Raw genomic sequence first — 11,096 nt, 5'->3', positions numbered from 1 at the left:
GCATGTTTAATTGTTTCACTAATTCAAAAAATTGTTCCTGTTTCCGAGAATTGTTCACATATTCCAAAAATACTGCAGTTTTGAATTGTTTTTCAAAAATTTAAAAAAGAGTCATGTTTTCGAAATCCATTGCCAAATTAAAAAAATGCTCGACTTTTTCTAAAATAGTTTTATTTTAAAAATGTTCTGTTTTCCAAAAAAAATATTATTTTCAAAATATGTTTTGTGTTTATGAAAAGTAGTTCATAATTTAAATATATTCATGTATTCAATTTTTTGTTCCGGTTTTGTTTTAAAAAATTGAGTCCCCTAGCAATGTTTGCGTTTCAAAAAGAGTGTCTTTTAAAAAAAATTATGTTTCAAAATTTAAAATAAATTTTAATGTGCATCGGGTTATAGTTCATATACTCCAGGCTGCCATTGTAGTCACTAAATATTACTCCCTCCGTTAGGAATTACTTGTCGCAGAAATGGATGTATCTAGACGTATTTTTGTTCTAGATACATCCATTTTCGCGACAAGTAATTTCGAACGGAGGGAGTAGATAGTACAGTGGCCATTGACACGCTTCCCTATCCAGAGTACTCGAGTTCGATCCCTTGCCCACAAATTTTAATTTATGGAATGGGCTGAATTGGTTTTTATTTTTCGCTGCTGCGGCAGTTTATTTAAACTGCTCTGCCGCTGCTATTCTTTCAGAGTAGCTAGCCTGGCGCAGTGGCTAGAGCATCGCATGCCCCCTGTGCGTTGCGCGACCTGGCCGCAAAATGCGGCATATTTTTTTTTTTGAGTGGCAGCAAAATGCGGCATATAGGAGGTCACTTTCGGAAACGTGGTAAAGGGCCGTTGTTGAGAGAGAATTTTTGGCCCATGTGCTTCCAGGCCCACTCAGGTCTATCCCAAAACTGTGGCTAGGGTTAGCAAGAACGCAGGGGCGGCGGCTAAGCACGTGAAATTATAAGGGATGACGGGACCGGCCAGCTCTTGTCCTCCTTCAATCCCGATTTTCGGCCGACGGGTTCTACCGTGATGTTCGTTTCGGCGCTATCGTCCAGGTTACCCTCCCTTCTGTTCTCCTTTCCTATTGATTTTGCTATTAGTTAGGCCGGTGTAGATCTGCATCTGCATCTGCTCTCGTTTTATAAATTTCAATCATTCTTTTCATAGGATACATTTTTTCAAATTCGATTATAGCTTAGCAAAATGATTTGTTTTTCCTGGTCCTTATTCGACTCGTTTGTGGTTTGTTTTGTCATTATTAGGAGTCGAGGTTCCTTTGGATACAAATTCCGAGTCGGGTCGGATTAGTAGGCACTCTTATCTGACCACTATATATGCCTATGAATACGCAGGGCACGGCCAATTCATGTTGACCGGAAACAACGATATGAAGCCGCCGATTCCTAAACGACCCCGGCGGATGGCTATGTCGCCGGAATCAGCACCTTTAGCCTCCGGCAGTAGCAGCTTCATCCCAGATGATATAATCTTCTTTCAGATACTCGTACTTCTTCCTGTGAAGTCCCTTGTGCGCTTCCAAACCGTCTGCAAGTCATGGCGCACCACATTAACCAGCATCAGTTTCGTGCGCTGGCACCTGGAGCTTTCCAAGCGAACAAGGTCGACCATGGTCCTCGTGCCACGCAAGTATCAGGAGGACCGACGGAAGGCGTGTTCTAGATTACTCAGTATCTTCAGCTTCCAGCCAGGGGAAAGCAAGTGTGCGGAGCTTATCTTCCGAAAGGAATTTCATCCCTATGGGATCCCTGTGTTCAGCATTCCTCTCCATTGTGATGGCCTGATATTGATCCCTTGCATAATGGGGAAAATTTTCATCTGCAACCCGGCCACTAGAGAGTTTGTTGAGTTGCCACCTGGAAGCCCAAGTGTTCTCTTTGAGCACAGGGTCGCCTTTGGCTTTGATCCTTGGAGTGGTACCTACAAGGTGGCGAGGCACTTCATCCGCTCGTACAGAGATACTCTGCAAATAGATGGGGAAGGAGGCACCACTAGAGAATACAGCAGTGGACATGAGATCTTAACATTCGGTGGTGACAGCAAAGAAGAAGCTTGGGTATGGAAGGCCACTGTGGATCCACCATACCCTATCAAGGCCAGGACTCCAATTTGTCTCCCAGGGGTCTTCTTTTGGAGTGCTCTCAAGTCCATGGCACATGGCAAGGTTATCTCGAATGTCATCCTTCGATTTAGTTTACTTGATGAAACATTTACGGTGCACCCTAACCCTCCATGTAGTGATCATCTAGGCAAGAATGATGCACTATCTGCACTAGGTGGAAAGTTATGCTATATCCACTCTCCCACTCCGTGGGAGATTGCCATTTGGTTAGCGGAAGATGGGCCAAATCTGACTTGGTCACTATGCCGCCGTGTCAGTCTGCCGATACCAAGAAATCTTCTTGCCTTTGCATGTGCGTCAACTGACCCGGACAAGATATTCCTCTCCATTGATGCGCGCTACCTTCTCAGGTGTGACCTCCATAATGAATCTCTTGAAGAAATAATCAACATGCGTGACATGTTGTATGATCTCCAGAACGGCAGAAAATTCACCATTGGTTCACTCTTTGTTGCCCACTATATGGTGCCATTTGTGGAATCACTGTTGCGCATCAGATCTTCATAGCAACAAGCCATCATATCGTATGTGATGTGATCTAATAAATGTTGTCCAATTTCTTGTGTGCAAGTGTTGCAATCAAAATTCTGCATTAATACATATTTGTTTTTGTATTGTTCTTACCTACTCCTTCCAATGCTTTTCGTTATAAGTTAATATTGTCCAGCACAAATTTTGCATGATTCAGTACAATTGTGTATTTCCTTTTTTTAAATAGCACTCAAGCCTTGCTGATCAAGTATGTGTTGATGTAGCATGAAACTTTCAGATATTGTACCTGACTAGCAAGTTGTCCGTGCGTTGCAACGGAACAAATGTTGTGATCTTCGATGATGAAGATGGTAGAGATCAAGCATAACAGAATATTTAAAAATGATAAAAATACATGAAAGAGTGGACATTTAAACTTCATATATAAGATGTGTTACATAAATTAAAATGAAAACATAGCTCACTTCTGCAAATCTGTTAACGTCTTCTTTCACAATGTATAACACAACTTACAAATTGTTCCACTAATATGATAAAGCCAACGGTCAATTAAACAATTCAGCTCATTGAGCAAAATGGACAAAAGGAAAATGAATAGGTCAACATTAGTGAACCGGAAGTTCTGACAATACCTACATTAATTAGAGAATTAAACCATACATGCATTTCTCACAGCCATACACTTACAAAACTTGACCATATTGTAATCAATCATGTACAACTGTTTCACACCAATTGTTTATTTTAATGCCCTCCCCTGTCTTTGGATGAATCAAGAAAGGACAGTTGCTTAACCATGTCCAGCAGCCTTTTTATTAAGGTGAACCCCTTCTATCAACACCACAAGGATTTCTTATCTTTCGATCATGAGAAGGAAGATTAATCGAATCCCTCTTCTGCCTTCAATGAGCAACAACCGAACGTGTAGTAGGCTCTGAACTGAAATTCAACTTCATGGACCAACTTTTGCCTTTTCCTCTGCTCTTACCTCTCCAAATTTTAAAAAAGAACTAAAAAAGTACTTCTCCCGTGCCACAATATGAGACGTCTTATATTGTCGGACAGAGGGAGTACCTCATAAGATTCCTTAACCAAGTGTTCATCCACCCAAAAGCATACATCTGAAGCAAAATTGAGTCCTACTGTTTACATGGAACAAATAACTCCGTGTAAACTTTACTTGAAATGTTTTCGAGAGCTATGCCTAATCCAATTAACTGAATGGATTTGAACTGGTGGTTTATTCAAGTAATGCACAATGTTGGCACACTGAATACCAAGGAATGACCCGAGCTGAATTACCGAGCTAACAAACTAATAAAGTAGAGCATACTGGATGCCTCTGATCTTGATACAACATGGAAGAAAAGCGTACCTTTATTCATTGAGTGTGGGATCCGAGAACTTCACTACTTAAGAAGACACTTATCCATTCTTGATCAAGCTGCTCTACTTATCTTGATGTCATGTAGAAAAATCTGGCACAGATCACAACGAAAAAACAGTCTGGATATTTGCATAGCAAATCTGGTAACAACGCGAAGGGATGGAGTAGAAGGAATTTCACCAAGGATGAAGTACAAAATTCTGCAAAGAGTCAAATATAAAGGCTAAATCCATAGTTCGGTAATTTGCAGATCCACAGCCAACTTGTTTCCAAACATTTCACAAATTCACATGTCAAGGAGAGATTATGGTTTCAATCACACAACTGTACGAATCTCATGCACATCATCTCTGCTCTGAAAAAATGACCAATTTCTTGGATCCGGCAACAGAAACATGTACAACTTTTCAAGAATCTTCCAACAGCTCAACCATTGCAATCAGCGGCAATGCCAAGCGCAGCAAGGTACCAAATACGCATCACTGGAATCGAGAGTTGCCGCAATCCGAGCTGACGCAAACCATTAATTCCCAAAGTCACCTAGCAAGTAGTAGTATAATTGGACATGTTTTCAGGACCGTGGACCTCAAATTCCGCCGATGCCATTGCAGGCCGAAGAAGAGGAGAAGCGTCACTTAGGCTGGTCATAGTGGGGAGTAACTTAGACTAGTAACATGCATATGTTACTAGTCTATGTTACTACCTCTATAGTGCATAGTATCACAGATGGTTTCATTTATTGCCATGCATGACACATAGTAGCACCATATTTATTATGTTACGGTATCTACGTATGTTACTATAACCAATTGTGTGCCACATAAGCATGTTTGTGAGTCCCAAGTGCATGATACTACTTATGTTACTCCCACTATGGCCAGCCTTAGTTACTGGTCTCGGAGACGAAGAGGAGTAACATGACGAGGGCGGAGATGAGCATGACAACGACGCCAGAGTGTGAGCTTGTAGAAGTCCTCGTTGGCCTTGGGGTAGGCCTCGGGCCCCTTGAGCTTCTACAGGAGCCACTCCATCTCTCTTTTCCTTCTCCTCCGCCGCCGCGGAGATCGCCCGTAGGCAGCAGTAGCTGGCGCCGAACCCAAATCCCCCCGATCTGAGAGCGGGCAGGGTGGCTGGGGCGCGCCCGTGTGCGCGGCGGTAGGCAGCAGCAGCTAGCGCTGAACCCCAATCCTCCTGATCCGAGAGTGGCCGGGGTCGCTAGAGCGAGCTCGTGCGATAGAGTTTGACCGGCGCGAGATTCTGGCGGCAAGGAATTCGTGATGGTTTCTCGAAGACTCGGTTTCTTTCGCGATAGAAGGAGACTCGGTGCGGCGTGATATCTCTATCTTAGCCTTTTATTCCATATCGGACGGCCGGGATGGTAAGAGGCAGACACACCATCACCCTCAACTCCCTTTTTATAGGAGTAGAGATATGGAGTGCTAGCTGAACCACATGACATGCACGACTTCATTCTTGTCATAGATAAGTATTTGTTGACAAAGAATGTATCTAGAGCCAGAGGGCACTCCTTGTATGACCTAAGTTTATTGCCCTTGCATCAAGTTTAGTGGACACCATGATTGTGCAACTTGGCATGCTTCCATGGCTTCTACTACCTCTGTCCTGGTTTATTGGTTCCCGTTGTATTTTGTGCCAAATTTTGACTATAAATTTAACTAACAAGATGTTCATGCATGTCAAAAAAATATATAATTGAAAACTATGTTCAAATACGAATCCAATGATATAATTTTTGTTGACATGCATTAATATTTTATTAGCTAAATATTTGGTCAAAATTTGGCATAAATTATAAAGGGGACCAATACACCAAGACGGAGGTAGTAGGATTTAATATCTACTCCCTTCGTCCGAAAACCTTGTCCCAAATTGTCCTTCAAATGTTTGTATCTAGCACTAATTTGATGCTAGATACATCTATTTGAGGGACGAGCTTTTTCGGAGGGAGGGAGTATATTATATTTTATTTAGTAGCAAGTGTTGCAATGGGGAAAAAATCAATGCATCTAGGTCAATAAGCATGGTTTAAGGCCCTCCACATGCCCACATCGACATCCTCCATTCAACATGGCAAGGAATCACTAATAGAATAAAAATGAATATGCAATATTAATAATAAGGCTTAAGTTCGTAATTCAACTTGTATGGTGCTAGCTGAAAAGAAGTCTGCATGCCATCCATCCTATTTAATACTATTTGCATTATCAGAAGTAAGCGGCTTTAATATTGAGAAACATGTTGGGGAAGATAAATGAATATAAGTGGTGCACTACCAGCGAAATTTCAGTGGTAAAAAATGAATGAGTGCTTCGAAAGTGTCTTTCTGCTCCCAAGCTCATTTGAGATTGGTGAACAGTAAAACTGAAAAAATAAATAAAAAAGTCTGAGATTTTGTTGTGGCAAACATTAACAAAAGTTTCTAGTGCTTGCAAAAATTCGTCATGGAATCACATACCTATGAATTTTTGCGAGCACTGAAAATTTCTGTCAATGTTTGTCACAAACAAATTTCAGATATCTTTTGATTTTAAACTCTGCGTGCATGAATGCTCTAGATCTTTTTGCATGATGTTAAGATGGCACCTAAATCAAACGTGGCTTGATAACCATTTCCACAAGGCCGGCTGGACTATCTTGGCACCGGGACACGGTACGTCACTTTTTTTCCGAAAAAGGGCTAACATTGCAGCCGGTCTCTACATAATTAAGATGCACTCTACATAATTAAAATGCACACAGTCAAACAAAATCCTCTCATATAAATGAAAAATAAAAAAAGGAATACAAAGAAACATGTAGAGTTCATATAATGCCTAAAGCGAAGGTGGGTCAATCCTAAGATCATGCTGCCATCCATGTTGAGTAAAAGTATTCCTCGTCGCATCCTCTAATCGAGTACACACCTCCAAAAATAGGTCTTGATTCTCCACGCGTTGTAGAGAGAACCGTAAACGAAGAGTCTCGACACATGTGTAGATAGTCTGTATTAGAGAAGTACTTTTATCGTTTAAAACCTTATCATTTCTACGTAGCCAAAGCGACCAAATAACAGCAAGCGCTCCCACCCTAAGAAGAGTTCTACACCTATGATCAATCTCATATAACCAGTTGCCAAATACATTAGCAACACTACAAGGAGGATACAAGCCAGAAGTTATGTGGATGATTGACCATATAGACCGAGCCAATTTGCATTGGAAGAATAAATGTTTTATTGTCTCATTGCGATGTTAAAAAATACATTGCGTACTTCCATGCCATTTCCTCTTGATAAGATTATCTTTAGTCAGAATGACTCCTCGATGAAGATACCATGCAAATATTTTATTCTTAAGAGGTATCTTCATCTTTTAGATCTTCTTGTTATTATCATCTGGCACATTAGACTGGATTAATGCTCTATACATAGACTCCACTAAGAATTGCCCATTCCCATGTAGGTTCCATCGAAATACATCAGACCCATATGACAAATGCACTATGGACAACAGTTGGAGCAGGATGTACCATGATTGGAGTCTGGGTCCAATTAAATCTCTTCTGAACGTCACATTTGGCGGAAATGGTTCCATTACCGTGGCGATAGTATCACACTTGTGACGAACAATGTTGTATAAAGCAGGATATTGTTCCCGGAGTATGGCATTTCCTAGCCACTTGTCCTCCCAGAATATAATTTCTGAGTCGTCCTTAATCGAGAACGATCCATAGGAGAAGAAATATTTCTTCATAGTCATTAGACCCGCCCAAAAGTAAGAATCTCCGGGCTTCCTGTATACTTGGGATACCGCCTTGGAACCCACATATTTGCTCCTCGTGAGGTTTTGCCATACACCATCTTCCGTCAGTAATTTAAACAAGCATTTGCCGAGGAGGGCCATATTCTTAACCTCAAGGTCATGAATGTCCAACCCACCTTGGTCTTTGAGACGGCAAACCACACTCCATTTTGTTGCTCGATATTTCTTTCGCTCGCTATCTCCTTCTCAAAAGAATCTTGACCGGAAATAATCCAATCTATGTAAAACTTCTTTGGGCAACTGGAAGTCATTTTTGTAGTCTCTCCTCAATGTGTTTCCATTCAACTTTGTGAGTCTCCGATAATGTATTGGTATCCCCAAATATGTGAATGGAAACTGGCCCAACCCATATCCAAATAGTTCAGCGCATAGGTGGGCCTCGTCTTGAGCCTTGCCAGAACAAAACAATTCAATTTTATAAAAGTTGATCTTTAGACCTAAGAGTTGCTCGAATGTTGGTAAAATTAATTTCAGATTTCTCGCTTTCTCGAGGTCATGATCCATGAAGAGAATCATATTGTCGGCATATTGAAGTACATAGAGACCACCATCAACTAGATGAGCGAAGGAAGTCCAGTTTAATGGGCGTGGTTATTGTAATTTTTATCTAAACCGGAATTACATCCAACTTGGAGCACACCAATTGACCTTGCAACGACATGTGTTAGACTTACAACAATGTTTGTCATCCTTGAAGGATTCACGTTCTTAGCTGTGCACTTTCATTTAGCCAACTTGCAAAACTGTTAAAAGTAAATATTGATAGAGAATAAAACAACAACAACAACAACAACAACAACAACAACAACAACAACAACAACAACAACAACAACAACTGTTAAAAGTAAAAATTGATAGAGAATAAAACAACAAACAACAGCAACAACAACAACAACAACAACAACAACAACAACAACAACAATTGTTAAAAGTAAAAATTGATAGAGAATAAAATAGCAAACAACAGCAACACCAAACAAGTTGGGGTAGGTTAGGGGTGAAATCCATAAGAAATAGTCTCTAACATTGCAGCTGGACCAACTACAATGTTAGCCCCTTTTCAGAAAAAATGTGACGTACCGTGTCCCGGTGCCAAGATAGTCCAGCCGGATTTGTGGAAATGGTTATCGCGCCACGTTAGCTTCAGGTGCCATCTTAACATCATGCAAAAAGATCTAGAGCATTCATGGAGGCAGAGTTTAAAATCAAAAGATATCTGAAATTTGTTTGTGACAAACATTGACAGAAGTTTTCAGTGCTTGCAAAAATTCATAGGAATGTGATTCCATGACGAATTTTTGCGAGCAATAGAAACTTTTGTTAATGTTTGCCACAACAAGCCGGTCCAGCTGCAATCTATAATTTTTGATTGTTCCATGCTGTTATATTATCATTCTTGGATGTTTTATAATCATTTGGTAGTCATTTTATATTAGTTTTTGGTACTAATCTATTGAATAGTGCCAACTGCCAGTTGTTGTTTTCTGCATGTTTTTTACATCGCAGGAAATCAATACCGAACGGAGTCCAAACACAACGAAACTTTTTGTGAATTTTTTATGGACCAGAAGACATCCAGTGGGCCGAAGAAGCACCTAGGGGGTGCTCCAAGGGGAGCACAACTCACCAGGGCACGCCTGGAGGCCCAAGAGCGCCCTGGTGGGTTGTGCCCACCTCGGTTGCCTCCCGAACTGCCTCTTTACTCTATAAATACCCCAATATTCCAGAAACCCTAGGGGAGTCGACGAAAATCAATTCCGGCCGCCGTAAGTTCCAGAACCACCAGATCCAATCTAGACACCATCACGAAAAGGTTCATCATGTCCATCGGCGCCTCTCCGATGATGCGTGAGTAGTTCTTTGTAGACCTACGGGTTCGTAGTTAGTAGCTAGATGGCTTCCTCTCTCTCGTTTGATTCTCAATACAATGGTCTCTTAGAGATCCATATGATGTAACTCTTCTTGTGGTGCGTTTGTTGGGATCTGATGAACTTTGAGTTTATGATCAGATCTATCTTTTTATCCATGAAAGTTATTTGAGTCTTCTTTGATCTCTTATATGCATGATTGCTTATAGCCTTATATTTCTTCTCCGATATTTGGGTTTTGTTTGGCCAACTTGATCTATTTATCTTGCAATGGGAAGATGTGCTTTGTGATGGGTTCGATCTTACGGTGCTTGATCCCAGTGACAGAAGGGGAACCAACACGTATGTATCGTTGCCATTAAGGATAACAAGATAGGGTCTGTTTCTACATAAATAGATCTTGTCTACATCATTTCATCGTTCTTATTGCATTACTCCATTTGTCCATGAACTTAATACACTAGATGCATGCTGGATAGCGGTCGATATGTGGAGTAATAGTAGTAGATGCAGGCAGGAGTCGGTCTACTAATCTTGGACGTGATGCCTATATAATGATCATTGCCTGGATATCATCATGGTTATTTGAAGTTTTATCAATTGCCCAACAGTAATTCGTTTACCCACCGTTTGCTATTTTTCTCGAGAGAAGCCACTAGTGAAATCTACGCCCCTCGGGTCTCTTCTTTATTATATTTGCCTTTGTGATCTATTTTCCTTTGCTTTTATTTTCAGATCTATTAAACCAAAAATACAAAAATACCTTGCTGCAATTTATTTTATCTCGCGTTCCCGCGAGATCTATCTATCAAATTATTAAAACTTTCTCATGTCCGTTTGCCAATTTTTGGCGCCGTTACCTGAAAGGGATTGACAACCCCTTTAATACGTCGGGTTGCAAGTATTTGTTATTTGTGTGCAGGTGTTGTTTACGTAGTATTGCTTGGTTCTCCTACTGGTTTGATAACCTCGGTCTCATCATTGAGGGAAATACCTACCGTCGCTGTGCTGCATCATCCCTTCCCCTTTGGGGAAATACCGACGTAGTCTAGCAGACATCACTCCTCGATGTGTTTCCATTCAGCATCTGTGAGTCTCCGATAATGTATCGATATCCCCAAATATGTGATCGAAAATTGGCCCAACCCATATCCAAACAGTTCAGCGTACAGGTGGGCCTCGTCTTGAGCCTTGCCAAAACAAAACAATTCACTTTTATGAAAGTTGATCTTCAGACCTCAGAGTTGCTCGAATGCTGATAAAATTAATTTCAGATTTCTCGCTTTCTCGAGGTCATGATCCATGAAGAGAACTGTATCGTCGGCATATTGAAGTATATAGAGACCACCGTCAACTAGATGAGCTAAGGAAGTCCAGTTTAATGGGC

The 11,096-nt window shown here is 40.9% G+C and overlaps 1 protein-coding gene across 3 annotated transcripts; it reads left to right on the top strand.

The window, feature by feature from the left end:
• The first annotated feature begins 858 nt into the window (after positions 1-858).
• LOC123136824 (putative F-box protein At2g02030) lies at positions 859-2,764 on the top strand. Of its 3 annotated transcripts, none has more exons than XM_044556329.1 (3): positions 859-1,056; positions 1,354-2,183; positions 2,269-2,764. In XM_044556329.1, the coding sequence occupies exons 2-3, from the start codon at positions 1,368-1,370 to the stop codon at positions 2,293-2,295; spliced, it is 843 nt and encodes a 280-aa protein (XP_044412264.1). In that variant the 5' UTR covers positions 859-1,056; positions 1,354-1,367; the 3' UTR covers positions 2,296-2,764. The 3 variants fall into 3 exon arrangements, with proteins under 3 accessions (XP_044412264.1, XP_044412265.1, XP_044412263.1); XM_044556330.1 differs by having other exon boundaries at positions 2,258-2,764; XM_044556328.1 differs by having other exon boundaries at positions 1,354-2,764.
• The last annotated feature ends 8,332 nt before the right edge of the window (positions 2,765-11,096 follow it).

The sequence above is a fragment of the Triticum aestivum genome, chromosome 6B (genome assembly GCF_018294505.1).
Source record: "Triticum aestivum cultivar Chinese Spring chromosome 6B, IWGSC CS RefSeq v2.1, whole genome shotgun sequence".
Classification (NCBI taxonomy): domain Eukaryota; kingdom Viridiplantae; phylum Streptophyta; class Magnoliopsida; order Poales; family Poaceae; genus Triticum; species Triticum aestivum.
This window is presented reverse-complemented; position numbering and strand designations above follow the sequence as displayed.